This window comes from Pelodiscus sinensis, chromosome 19, assembly GCF_052426305.1.
Source record: "Pelodiscus sinensis isolate ZL-2025 chromosome 19, ASM5242630v1, whole genome shotgun sequence".
In the NCBI taxonomy this organism is placed as follows: Eukaryota; Metazoa; Chordata; order Testudines; family Trionychidae; genus Pelodiscus; species Pelodiscus sinensis.
This window is the reverse complement of record NC_143070.1, coordinates 28656682-28670684: the sequence shown is the minus strand read 5'-3', so window position 1 is coordinate 28670684 and position 14003 is coordinate 28656682. Positions and strand designations below refer to the sequence as shown.

At 53.8% G+C, this 14003-nt stretch overlaps 2 protein-coding genes across 2 annotated transcripts in view; one reads left to right on the top strand and one right to left on the bottom strand.

The window, feature by feature from the left end:
• Positions 1-14003, top strand: part of LOC142821621 (zinc finger protein RFP-like) — a 411497-nt gene that overhangs the window by 127316 nt on the left and 270178 nt on the right. The window lies entirely within an intron of this gene.
• LOC149522733 (uncharacterized) lies at positions 2727-5050 on the bottom strand. The gene is given in 2 exon segments (XM_089770508.1): positions 2727-3859; positions 3861-5050. Coding segments are annotated over 2 exon segments (1266 nt in total). The 3' UTR covers positions 2727-3783.

Genomic DNA, 14003 nt, shown 5'->3' with positions numbered 1-14003 from the left:
GGCATATCGGGAGTAAATATAAATATTGGCAGACACTCCTTTAACTAAAATGCAGGCATGAGTTAGTGCAGTCAAGAGAACAAGGGAATCTTATCTACAAGCTTTAAGGTTAGGAAAGGCAAGCAAAAGATCATTTAATCTAATGATTTTTTGAGGCATTTTAAGGTGTATGGCACCAACGAATAGCAGAGAAAGTGGCCATTATTGCAATGGTGGGATAACTAGTTTCCTCCTTGTATTTAAATACTTTGTCTCACTTGCCCGTGTTGTTACTTACAAATTCTTTGTCATCTCTGGCTAAACCACTTTTATAATTACTGTGCAATTTGCAAAAGCTAAATATTTCTTTAGTATGATAATTTAAGTAAAGCAAACCCAGTGGAAGGGGATTGGTACTTCACTTTCAAGCCTCCTTTTCACAGTGCAAATTTGGCTTTTTTCCTTAAGCTCCATAAGAGTAGCAGGAGCAGTGGAGACATTGTTAACATTCTTTTAGCTTAAACAATTTTTACACTATTATTTTTACTAAATTTTGAGTTGCCAATTGATTGGGCCCAATTATTAATTTTGTTTTGTTTAAAGTTACACTTTTGCTTTACTTAAAATATTTTTTATTTAAAAACAATATTCTATGCATATTTGCAAAACATATTAAAACAACACAAAACACCACAAAAACATTGTCATGACAGAGAACCATGGTTGTTGCTTTTTTTAACCTCGTACCAGCGCTTTTTGATGTTTTGAAAGACAAAGAAAATATTTCTACTCCCGTGGGGGTGGCACATTATATTTTAGAATACTTTACAGATGTCTTTGCTAATTTTGATTAGCCTGCTGTTACTCGAAGGTATGCTTCTGTTTTGCACACCAGTTTTAGAGGATTTGAGTGGATTAATTTATTCAATTAAGTTAAAGGTGGCATGTTTTAGTTTCTCTCTTGTACAGCTGATTAGGGTTTTTAACGTGTGAAGCTTCAAATTATTGTGATGAGAGAATATACTACTAGAAACTCTTTTTTTAAAACAAGGCATTTGCTAGTTACTATTCCAGCAATCAAAAAGATTTTTTTTCTGGAAAAGAATCATATACAATGTTACAAGCTTACTTATAGGGGACAGTGGACCCCACATTTTTCTGAAATAAACAGGCAGTTTGTTATTCATACAACCTTGGATCTGAAAGCAAGCCAAAAATGTATGATTTGTTTTCTTAAGAAACCTTTAAGGTTTTACAATAAATTTACAATGTATACATTCCATTCTTTTATGCAGTTAACCAGGTAAGTGTTAATAGAATTTCTTATCTCTTTTTTTTAGTAGATTTAACAAAGTGTCTGTAGCCAAATGTTTAAATTTGATTGTTTTAAAAGATTTCAGTTGACTTTTTAATTTTTGGGGGGAGTCCTTTAGACTCCTTACCCGGGATTTATTTAAGTGCTTGGACGTTTTCTTATACCACTGCCGATCAGATTTCAAGGAATAGCCAATTTTTCTTGATTTGTTTTAAATATAATTTAAGATTTTTTTTTTGTTTTTGTTTTTTGGGAGTCTTTTAGACTCCTAATTTGAGATTCAGTTTTCCTTTTGGACACCTCCTCATACCAATTGAAAAAGGCATCCCATTGAACCTGGGGTATATTAGATCCTCTGGATTCCAAGGCACCCTTCAAGTGCACTATTTTACCTATGTTAAAAGTACCTTTCACCAGAAACTGTCTAGATGAATCATTTTGTGTACACATCCCACTTATCCAGAAACTTGCAAGTTTTAGGAGAGCAATGCACAGGTATGTGCATTAGGGGGGAGGGATAGCTCAGGGCCTGCTAAACCCAGGGTTGTGAGTTCAATCCTTGTGGAGGCCACTTAGGGATTTGGGGCAAAAATGTGTGAGGAATAGTACTTGGTCCTGCTGTGAAGGCAGGGGACTGGACTTGATGACCTTCCAAGGTCCCTTCCAGCTGTAGGAGATAGGCAATCTGCATTATTAAAAAAATATATAGTATGCTGGAGTCCCCTTAAGGGGGAATGGGAATCAACTTTGTCTAGTACCTATTACCTCATTTACACAGGGAAACACAGGTACACTAGTGGGGAGGTCTGCACTGCACTGTCCAGGCATCAACCTGTGATTTCTGTCACAGAGGTGATCTTGACCCCTTGGTAAGGGGATGTAGCTAGAGGCAGGGAGGGGTAAAGGGGATTAGTCACCACTGAGATCTGAGACTTTAACTGCTAGAGCTGGTTGCTTCTTCACAGCAGGCAGCCAGGGTGGCTGAAGGATGCCCCAGGAGTCTATCCCAGAGAGGTGACAAAATTCAACGCTCATTTCTCAGGAATCATGCACTCGGTCAGATACATTCACACACTCAACAAATGCATGATTTAACTACCAGACTCTCACACCAGAACGTTCTTATTTCCTGACAGAACTGTGGTTTTTTTTTTAAGCAGGCACACTGGTTTTGAACTGACCTGAGTTTAAAGGTTCTGATCCAGCAATTCCACCAAGCACCTGAAGCCAACTGGAAGCCCTCTACTGATTCTTAAAGTAGGGATTTAAAAGGCCCCTCACCTTGCTTGTGGTGCCTGGAGTTAGGTAGGGAGTGGCCCATGGTTTTTCCCGAGCAAAAAGCAGGATGTGTGGATCTGAGTCACGGCATCAGAATTGTGGAATAAACACATGCTAGCTTTGGGTTCAAGTCAGACAAAACCATTTTAATATCCCAGCTGGGGGAGGGGGGTTTCAGACGGCAGGGAGTTACCCCTTACTGATACAAGCCCCTCCTCACACTCAAATGTCTGAGATATTTATACCTTCTTACAGTGTAACAGTGGAAATTTACAGAGAAAAGAGGAAGTAAGGCACTTTACGCTTAGATTGTAACATTTGCTTGACTGGATAACAAATTGGAAGAAGTGCAATTTTTTGTTTAACAGCATTGTGGTTTCTTGCTCAACTTGCTTAGGAAGCTCGCTTCTGACACAGGATGCACTGCGTATGCTTCAGTCTTTGGCCAGGCTAGTGAGGCCTAACTCCACAGTATGTATTGGACATAAATATGTTATTTAATGTAAAATAAAGTTTGATCAACTAACATGAGAAAGTTAAAAGTTTTAATCTCTTCAATAATTTAAATGCAACTGCCCAGATGCAGTCCTAGCAAAATAGCTTGACTAATTATGTAATTAACAGTGAGTTTCCATTAGCAACAGTAATCTACAGAAGGTTTGGAGAGGGCAGGGCTGTGAGCACCGCTAAGGGAATCCACTCAGGGCCAATTGCTCAAAACCAGGACTGCTCACAGCCCTTGACTGGAGACCTTTCCAACATCTCCAGTCACACTGTCCTGGTCACCCCGGAGGGAGGCTCTACTGCTGCAGCAGCTGCCATACAGACTAGGACCAGAGGAGCCACTACTGCTCCCATTCAGTCCAGGGCTGGAGGTGTTGCTGCTGCAGCCATGCAGCCCAGGACCAGCCCCAGAGGCACCCCTGACAAGGCCATGTGGCCCTAGAGGCCAGCAGTGCAGTGGCAGCAGTGCCTGTAGTGCGGGCCTCAGGGTGTGTGGCAAAGACTCAGCCTAGCACTGCCTCCTCTCTAGTGGCTACAAAGCACAAAGAGGGGGTGGGGCTAAGCTCCTTCCCCCCACAGCACATGCTCATTTGGAGGTGGGGCCTGGCACTGCCTTGTGGACAGGATCAAAGTCTTAGGAAGGCTGGATCCTGCCAACTGAGAAAATTTTGCTCACCACCACTATAGGGTTTCTCACGTATGTGGGTTCAACTATATGCAACAAGGCTTGAACTCTCACTATAGCATATCCCAAAGTCAGAGCAGTTAAAGGATTTCACTCCTGTGAGCGTTCTCATGGATAACAAGGTGTGACAGCCCACTGAAGCTTTTCCCACAGTCAGAGCAGCTGAAGGGTTTCTCCCCTGTGTGGGCTCTCCTATGGATAACAAGCGTTGAGCTCTGACTAAAGCTTTTCCCACAGTCAGAGCAGCTGAAGGGTTTCTCTCCTGTGTGGGCTCTCCTATGGGTAACAAGGTATGACCGCCGACTGAAGCTTTTCCCACAGTCAGAGCAGGAGAAGGGTTTCTCTGCCGTGTGAACTCTCCTATGGATAACAAGGTATGCCCTCCGACTGAAGCTTTTCCCACAGTCAGAGCAGCTGAAGGGTTTCTCCCCTGTGTGGGCTCTCCTATGGATAACAAGGGTTGAGGTCTGACTGAAGCTTTTCCCACAGTCAGAGCAGCTGAAGGGTTTCTCCCCTGTGTGGGCTCTCCTATGCCTAACAAGGGTTGAGGTCTGACTGAAGCTTTTCCCACAGTCAGAGCAGCTGAAGGGTTTCTCTCCTGTGTGGACTCTCCTATGGCTAACAAGGTGTGACCTGTGACTGAAGCTTTTCCCACAGTCAGAGCAGCTGAAGGGTTTCTCTCCTGTGTGGGCTCTCCTATGCCTAACAAGGGTTGAGGTCAGACTGAAGCTTTTCCCACAGTCAGAGCAGCTGAAGGGTTTCCCTCCTGTGTGGGCTCTCCTATGTCTAACAAGGTTTGACCTGTGACTGAAGCTTTTCCCACAGTCAGAGCAGCTGAAGGGTTTCTCCCCTGTGTGGGCTCTCCTATGGATAACAAGGTGTGACCTGTGACTGAAGCTTTTCCCACAGTCAGAGCAGCTGAAGGGTTTTTCTCCTGTTTGTGCTCTTTCATGTTTAATAGGAGCTGCACAGTCACTGCAAGCACAATGTGAATGTTGATGGGGGATTTTCTTTTGAACAGTTTCTGTGTTTGTTTTCAACCTTCTGCTCCTGTGACTGGATTTATCCTGTCCTGCTCTGGGCTGGTTTCCCTGCTGCCTTTGTAGATTACGCTGACTCTCACTAGTCTCTCCTTGCTTAGGACTCTGAGAAACATACCCTTCAGATATTTCTACTAACACTCCACATCGAGCCATTTGCTCAGGTCCTTCCTCCTGAAGACTCCTGTCACTGTTTTCATTCAGCATCCCATCACCTGTTGGGATAGAAAGAAAGTACACAGGAGTCATTCCCTGTGCTGAGCTGAAAGAAAAAATCTGAATGGTGAACAGAAAATGGGGGACACACTGAAAGAAAGACTGGAAAGATACAATAATCATGAGCTGAGTTCACCATGCTCCCCCATAACTCTTTCCCCATCTGGCACTCTCAGCCTGGAGTTGAAGATAGGCTGAAGGGTCAGTCAGACTTGATGAAAACACACAACCAACATCTGCTATGCAAACACAGAAACTGGTTTGTGTCAGTTTAGCTGATTTCTCACCTGTGTGGGTGTCACTGATGATCTCCCCTTCCTCACAGCCATGGAGATCCGGGATCTGCAGCTCTTCCCTTTGCTCCACCCAGGAGAGCACATGAGGGCTGGAGACTGGAAATCCTATTCAGGGAGCAATTAACCAAGAACTGATCTTGTTCATTAACGTCTGTGCCATTCCTGCTTCCAAAGCCAGGATCTGAGTCTCCTATCCAGACAGGCTCCTTCCCAATCTTCCAGAGACTGGTCTCTGGCTGGTACAAGGTCCCTGAACACACTAATTCCATCCTCCTCCTGCCCCACCACCATTTTGGGAATAGCCCAGCTGTCTCCCTTGGGGAACTGAGCGCTCTGCTGCCCTCTCCAGGATACAAGTCAGTCTCCTTTAGGGCCTGTTCCATACTTGGGCAGGACAGGAACACACTGCTCATAAAGGGAGAGCTCTAAGACTTTCACGACTGACAGATGCCTCTAGCCAGGACTCATATTTGAGCTGTCACATGTCAGGTCTCTAGGCCTGGGAGGGAAAGGATCCAGCAGAGCTCTAGAGCCCTATGGGCTCTGCCCACAAAGCTCTTGGCTGGGGGCTGGACTTGCTCTGCTCTTGGGCTCAGGCGCTCTACTTGAGCCAGAAGGAGGCAGGGGAATTGTCTGATCAGGAAAATGAATCCTTGGCTGACCACTTCAGGCCCTGCCTATGGTCCACAGTCCTGATCCTGACTGACTGTGCCATGGTGGGCCCTGTCAGCTGCCCACAACAGCGGTCATTCCTGCAGACAGCCAGGGCAGTGCCAGCCTGTTCCTGTGGCCAGCCAAGGTGGAGACAGGATGGGCTGCTTCTCTGCTGCTCGTATATGCTCCTGCAGCTCAGCTCCCCTTCTGCAGCCTTGTTTCTATTCTGCCAGCAACAGCAGCCCTCCTCTTGTGGCCAATCGGGCTTGCCATTTGGTGCCTCTCTGGCTTGCAGAGAATCTACCAGAGGCAAGCAAGGACTCTGAGTTGGAGCCTTCCTTCCAGGGGCTCAGCACAATAGCACAAGGGGACCCTGCGGACGCTAAGAGCAGCTGCACTCAGCCCCACAACTCTGGTCCCTGCCATTCCTGCCTGGGCCCTTCCACTGACACTCCGGCCAAGGCACAACATGGGCAAGATGGCTGGAACCACAAAGAGACCTTGGCTGTGGGAAGAGCAGCACCGCTATTATGTCACTAAGCCTCCTCTCACACAAGAGCCAGGATTATTGGGGCAGATACTGCTGATATTGGGGGTTCGGGCAATGAGGGGCCTTGAACCAAACCCAACCCAGTTGCTCCAGATCCCAGCCAGGTTCTGTTACACAAGGGGACATGAATCCTCACCCAACCAGCTCACAGCTTCGTAATTCTCCTGCATCACATCCCTGTAGAGGGCTCTCTGGCCCGGGTCCAGCAGAGCCCATTCCTCCTCAGAGAAATACACAGCCACCTCCTCGAAGCTCACCAACTCTGCCGTGGCCATTTCCTGTCCCTGGCTCTGCAGGCCAGGGACTGATCTGGAGACATACATGGGTGTTCTGCAGCCTGTCAAGGGGAGAAGGGGAATTGGAGACATTACAAAAAGGACTTTAATCCTTTCCACACCCAATTATGCTCAGACTCTGTCCCTGGTGAAAAACATGCTGGACTCTGCAGTTTTGGGCAAACGTTGAGTCTAGATATTCCATAAACACCACACACAAGTTAGAGCCGAAAGCCGTATTTATTTCTCTCAATACCTGGCTTGAGTTACATTACTTTGCCTGCAACAATGGAATTCAGTCCTTAGCACTCAGTGTTTCTGCTAACAAGCCACATATTCATCTGCCTGAACATGGACATAGGTTTAATTTAATCTGGGCTGCAGTATTTATAATCCTTAGTCTTCATGCATTGATTTGCAGCCCAAACTTTGGTTCTCTCATCTGACATAGACTTTATAAACTCTCTCCACAACAGAGAGGAAGTGAAGTTAATATGAGTATTCAGATGCATATTATTAAACACGTGTGCTGAGTGTTTGCAAGATAAGACCTTAAAATTCGTGAATTCATGGCATCAGAAGATATCCTTAGCCATGCAGTCTGTCCCCTCTGCGGCACAAGTCATTACACTTACCGCAGGCTGCCATCTGGGGAGAGGGGGTAGCTGGGCTAAGTGCAGCAGGGCTGATGGCCGAGTGGTGTGATGTGCACAGTATGGGCAGTCCGGGCAATTCAAGCCAGGACTGCTTTGCAAGCGGGGCACCCCTGAGAACTGTCTGTCCGGGGTGGGGGTCGGGACCCTTTAAGCACAGCCCTCGGCTAGCCTGAGACAGCATCTCCACGCTCTAAGTCCTCCTCTGATGCCCTGCCGGCACTGCTTCTGGCCACCCTTAAGCCCTGTTCAGGGTCCACTTAATGTGGACATGCTACTTCAAACTAGCAAAACGCTAATTCGAACTAGTTTTTTAGTCTAAATCCGTTAGTTCGAATTAGCTTAGTTCGAATTAGCGCTGTAGCGTAGACGTACCCTGAGACCCTGCCCAAAAGCCCCCCCTCCGCTGAGACGCAGGTGCAGCTGTGCACCCAGCAGTGGCCGCTCCACAGACACGTGCCGGGGGGGAGCAGACGGGTCGGGAGCAGGGGGCGGGGCCTCCGGCAGCCGTCTGGCCCACCCATGAAAATTGCGCATGCGCAGCGCAGGGCTCTCCCAACCGCCAGGAGCAACGGGAGCACCCGGCAGCCAATGAGGTGCCGCGGAGGGAAACAAACAGCCCCGCCCCCCGGCCACGCAGAGCCCCGCCCCCAGGGCTCCCCAGCGTTAAGTACCCGGCCCTGCCCACCTCACTCTGCTCTGTGCTCCCCCGAAGCAGCACTGCGAGTAACGGCACCAAGCCCTGCCTGAGGGCGCGTGGCGCATGCGCAGTAATCGCAGTGGAGTCAGACGCTGCTGAGGGCGCGCGTTGGGATGGGACGGGCCTGAGCAGGGCGGCAGGGAGTGATGGGAGGGGAAGCACGAAAACCCGGCCACAGGGAATGGAGGGGCCCGGTGAGATCACACATGTGCAAGTCAGTGACTCTGCTGGGAGTCCAGCACCAGGGCTTAGCTCAGACCGGGAGCTTCCTGGCCACGCCCCAGTCCCGAGGGGTGCAGGCGGGGGGGGGGGGGGCATTTGCCGGACGCGTAGCAACAGGGGGCGGGGGCATTTCCTGCTGGGCTGGGGCATTTCTTGTAACCCTGGGGTGGCGTGTCCCTCCCCAGCTTCCCGCGCACGCGAACCCACAACAGCCTCCCCACCCCCCGCGCAGCCACGTCGGGCCCGCGCGGCTCCCTGCAGGTCCCTGCAGCCCCCACGCCGACCGGCCAAGGACAGACACCTGCTCCCTCCCCAAGGCCCACAACGCTCTGGTTTCTTCCCGTCCCAACGGAGCGTTTCCCCCAAGTCACTGGCACCTCCAGGCTGAAAGCAAATCCAGCGCCTGCAGCCAGTCCTATGGCACCGTCACCAGCAATTTACTGGCCCAGGAAAGGGCAGGAGAGTTACTCACAGGGCTAACGCAGCAGCCAGACACCCACACAGAGCTCTCCTGCCTGGCCCAGGGAATAGAGGCGCCTCCTGTGTCCTGTAGCACCAGCCTGCACCAGGGAACTGCACATTCCTCAGTTTGTGCCCAACCCTCCCCCCACCATCCCCCTCCCCCAGCATCTAAGCCTGGGAGAGAGAAAGTTCTTTCCGCCCTGGCTAGTCCTTCCCTCCCCAGAGCTCACACGGATAAGGGGGTTTGGGGCCGGTTACACCTCTCTTGGCCCTGCAGCCAGTTGTGGGATCTCCCCACCCACACGGTCAGTTTGGCCCCTCACAGACTTTGTCTCTCTTCCCTGCAATTTCATGCATCATCTTCCTTCCACAAACAAACTGGGGGGAGGGAGGGTGTTTTTGGGTCAGGGGCCACACACACGCACTGAGTGAGAAGCAAGAAAAACCCCTCACGGATGTGGCCCACACACCAGCTGGAGTGGCGGGAGGGAGGTAGGTGGGGAGGGGTGGCTAGAAAGCCAGTGCAGGCTCCCCAATATCAGGGGGTTCCTGGAGCGTCAGGGGCCACATCCAGGCAAGTCCTGGGCCATAGGTTCTCTGCTCCTGCTTTACAGCATGAGTCAGGCAGCTTTAAGCAAACACGGACACCGAACAGGGATTCTCCGGGCCCTAGAGTCAAGCTGGGCTACGGCGGGTTTGCAGGAGGCTGCAGCTAAAACGTTTCCCTGCGTCCTGTCCCTGGCTCTGCAGGCCGGGGCAGAGCTGGGGACAGACATGGGTGTTGCAGCCTGGCAGGGGAGAGGGGCCATTGGAGACATGTCAGAGGGGCTTTCACCCTTTCTGAAGAGGTTAAATTTCTATTGCTCAGCAAATGGAGCGGCAGATGCAGGGCTGCTCAACCGGTTTTTTAAGGCAGGACCTTTTATTAAGTCCCTGGAGTGGACCCAAAGGGGCCCCAGGGGGCCCATGCAAAGGGCTGGGGCTGCAGACGATCATTAGGAGGCCCCTGGGGGCTGCCGGTCCCTCAGCTCGGTGAGTTTGTCCAGGTGCAACAGGCAACAGACTATCACCCCCCCTACCAGTCACCTGCTGATGCGGGATTGATGGGGGGGGCTCGCTCCCCTGCTGCCCCCGCCCCGCTGACACGCACAGGAGCAGCCTGAGGCGCAGGTGTTTCCACGGGAGGTGGCAGGGGGTGGGCGCCAGAGGGGACAGGAGCAGCCCCACGGGTGCGGGGTCCCCGCTGAGTCACCGTCCCCCCCGAAATGCACAAGCGCCAAGCGGGAGGCGTAAACCTGCAACAGCCTCCTCCCCGCAGCCACGTGGGGCCCACGGGAGTCCCTACAGCTCCAGCCCCGCCCCTCGGACCGGACTGACCAGCAAAGAGGCGGGGCTGGTCAGGTGTCCGCACTGTCACACGTGGGTGGGCGGGGGAGTCACCGCAAGTCGTCATGCAGGAGGCGAACAGCAGTGCGCGCTGGTCCCACCCCCGAGTCCTGCCCCAAGGCACTGCCTCCCCAGCCCGGCAGTGAGGACCCCCCCCATTGTTACGGAGCCAAGATGGGGGCGGGGCTAGGACCCCCCCATTGCTACGGAGCTGAGATGGGGGCGGGGCTAGAGAGTCGGGGTCCCGATCTCACCAGCAGCCGCCGGACCGGACCCTCGCGTGAGGGGTGTTTGCAGGGGCCGCACCCAGAGGAGGGGGCGGGGGGGGCCTGGGTCCATTTCACACCCCAGTTCCCCCGGCTCCATCCCTGCAGACACACTCTGGGCTCGGCTGCTCAGTCTGCTCCCCCCGTCCCCTCTCTGCCCCCCCCACCCCAATCCTCTGCGCCCTCCAGTGCCCCAAAGTCCACAGACTCTTCCCCTCCCTGCCCCCTGGCAACCACAGCCCCACCCCCTTCACACACAACCTGCCTGCTCCCCTTCTCCGGGGGCGGGGGGGAAGGCGAGGGGTCTGCGAGGAGCCAGGGCACCTGCATGTCCCCGCCTGTGGCCAGGTTGCAGGAGTGGGGCTGCTCCGCCCGACACCCCCTGGGCCCTAGCGCCTGCCATCTAGGGGCTCTTTGCCCCATGCGTGTCCCTGGCTGCACGGGCTGCTCCCCCCACGGGCCATGCAGCTGCCAGGGAGATGGCTCCAGCTCCCCTGAGTTCTTGTGGAGTTGGATTAACCCACTCCCAGGCTGTAGGAACCGCACCCCCCTCAGTTCCTCGCCCCCCCCCGACCCTCTGCTGCAGCTGTTGCTGCTGGGGACTGGTATTACAGGTGTTCCCCACCAACGAGCTTGCTGATTCTGCTGGTCACCACACCCTTCAGTCCCTGGCAGTGCGCTGGGAGCAGGGACATTCCTGCCCCAGTGGGGCCCCTCTCCCCACTGACTGGCCCTGGGGTACAGGCTGGGAGGGGAGGGGGTATCAGTTTCCCCTCCGGCCTATCTCCAGCCTTTGCTCCAGGACTGGGAAGTGCTGGTGTCTAGGACATTCCCAGCCCCATGTGCTGCTGCCCCTCCCTGCACCCCCCTCGCCTGTCAGGAGCCCCTAGAGCAGGGGTGCAATATTGCCATGCATATACAGGATACATCTGTCACAATGAGTAACCTCTATCTTTGCCCATCCCCCTCGGGGGCACCACAACAGGAGTCCAAGGGCCCCTCCCACTGTTTAAGGTGGGCAGGTCTGGCCTGGCCTCTTTTCTCATCAGTTGCCCCCTGCTCCTCCCCATTCTCCCAGGCTCTGCCCCCCACCCTGGCCAGAATCTGGACCTTGCCCAAGGAGGAGAAGCCCTGGGGTGCCAATGCAGCTGGGGCCATCACAGACCCATCCACCTGGGGATCGTGGATTCGAAAGCTGCCGCTGGCTGTTGGGCCAGCCCTAGTACCCCCGCCCAGGGCAGATGAAGGGTCCATGGATCCCCCGCTGCCCAGACAGTTCTTACTGTGACATGAATGGGGTAAGAACCACAAGGGCAGTTGTGGGGAGCCTCAGACTCTCCACCTGCCCTGGATGGGGGTGGGGACATGGGCAGGGGCTGCTCATGGGCCCCCCCACCGGTGCTCCCAGCCACTTCCCCCTGCCCAGCTTCTGGAGTGACCCCAGGCTCCCAGCTGCTCCTATGCTTCCAGCCGCGCTCAAGCCAGAGAACGGGAAATAAGGAACATTACACGTGTCCGGGATTTTCATAACTTTTCTGCCGGACAGAGAGGACACAAACCGGACACCTGGCAACCCTGGGCCCACGGGGGCTGCCTGCAGGCGCTGCACGTGGAAACCCCCCCCCCTTGGATCCTTCTCCCTGCCTAGGGAGAAATGAACCAGGGAAGTACCGAACCCCCCCCTCCCGTTCGTCCACCCCTGCCCAGAGCCTGCACCCCCCCCCCATCAGTGAGGCACCCCCCCCCCGCGAGGGGCCGGGCGGGCCGCGTGGGGAGCTGCACGGGGCTCACACGCCCCCGTCTGCAGGGGCTGCTCCGGCCCCGCCCCCAGCTGCTGCCTCGCGGTTACCGTTGAGATTAGGCTGGGGAGGGGGGAGCTGGGGCACGGCGCATGCGCAGTGGCGCTCCTGTCTGTCCAGCAGCGTGTCCGGACGCTGGTACCGCGGGGAACGCGCCTCCCTGCAGGGCCCCCGGCGCGTGTCCGACCGGGGCGCCTCCCGCCGGGCCCGAGGGAACCCCCGGGGGGGGGGGGACGAGCCGGCCCCGCCCCGCCCCGCCCCGCCCGAAATAGCAACGGGCCGGGGGACAGAACCGGGCTCCGGGCTCCCGCCGCCGGCTCCTGCGCGCGGCGAGTAACGGCCCCAACGGCTCCTTCGCAATTCCCGCCTCAGCGCGTGCAGCGACCGCGACTGGGGCTCGCGCGGAGTCTCTGCTGCGGGCTCCGCCCAGGGGCCAATGGCAGCGGGGGGCGGGGCCTGGGCTCGGCAGAGGCGATGCAGCGAATCGCGGGAGGGGTGACACCGCGCATGCGCGGCGGGTCAGTGACCCGGGACCGGCCCCGACCCGGGGCGGGGCCCCCAGGCTGCTGCCGCCTCTCGGAGCCGGAGCCAGGGACTCCGAGATTTCCCTTCGTTACTCTGGGGGGCGGGGCTCTAGCACTTGCCGGGCTGCGGGACCCCACGTGGCTGCGTGAGGGAGGTTGGGGGGGTGAACGGCTGGTCCCCACCTGACAGGCACGTGCTCTTGGGCACCCTAGTAGGAACCCAACAGTCGTCTCCCCTCGCCCCGCCCCGCCCCGCCCCAGCTCCACCCTCAGGCTATGTCTAGCTGCAGGCTTCTTGTGCAAGAACTGTTTTGTGCAAGAGTTCTTGTGCAAGAGCCTGTACATGCTGCCATGTGCTTTTCCGCAAGAGATGTGCCATAGGAGCAGAAGAAACAGGAAGCAGCAACAGCAGCAGAAAAAGGAGAAACAGAACAATAAGTAGTAGCAGAAGTAAGCAGAGATAGCAGAAGCAGCAACAGCAACATTAGAAAAAACAGCAGCAGAAGTACCAGCAGAAGAAGACACAGTGGAAAACCGTATCAGCAGCAAGAGAAACTTCAGCAGTCAAAGAAATAGCAACTGAAGAAACAGCAGCAAAATAAGAAGAATTAATAAGGTGCAGCAGCAGAAGAAACAGGAAGTAGTAGTAGCAGCAGCAGCATAAAGAGCAGCAGAAGAACCAGCAAAAGAAGCAGCAGCACAAACAAAAGAAGAAAAAGCAGGGAAAAAAAGTAGGAGCAGGAGAAGCAGCTGCAACAGAAGAAGAGGCAGCAGCAGTAGAAGAAGCCGAAAAAGAAGTAGCAGCAGCAACCTCACAAGAAGCAGATGTGGAAGAAGTAGCAGCAGCAGCAAGAAGCAGCAGAATAAGAGGAAGATGTAGAAGAAAGAGGCGGTAACAGAAGCAGTGGCAGAAGAAGAAAAGTAGTAGCAGCAACAAAGGAAACGGGAGGAAAAGCAGAAGAATCAACACAAGAAACAGAAGAAGCAGCAGATTGAGGCTTCAGAAGAAGCAGAAAGACAAGCAGGAGAAGGAGGAGCAGCAGCAAGAGAAGAAAAACAGCAGACGAATCAGAAGAATCAGACACAGTGGAAGAAGAAGCAGCAGCTGATGCAAAGAGCAGTGACAGCACTAGAAGAAGCAGCAGCAAAAGAAGAAACCAAAAAGGAAGAAGCAGAAGTAGTAGCAGCATCAACAGAAA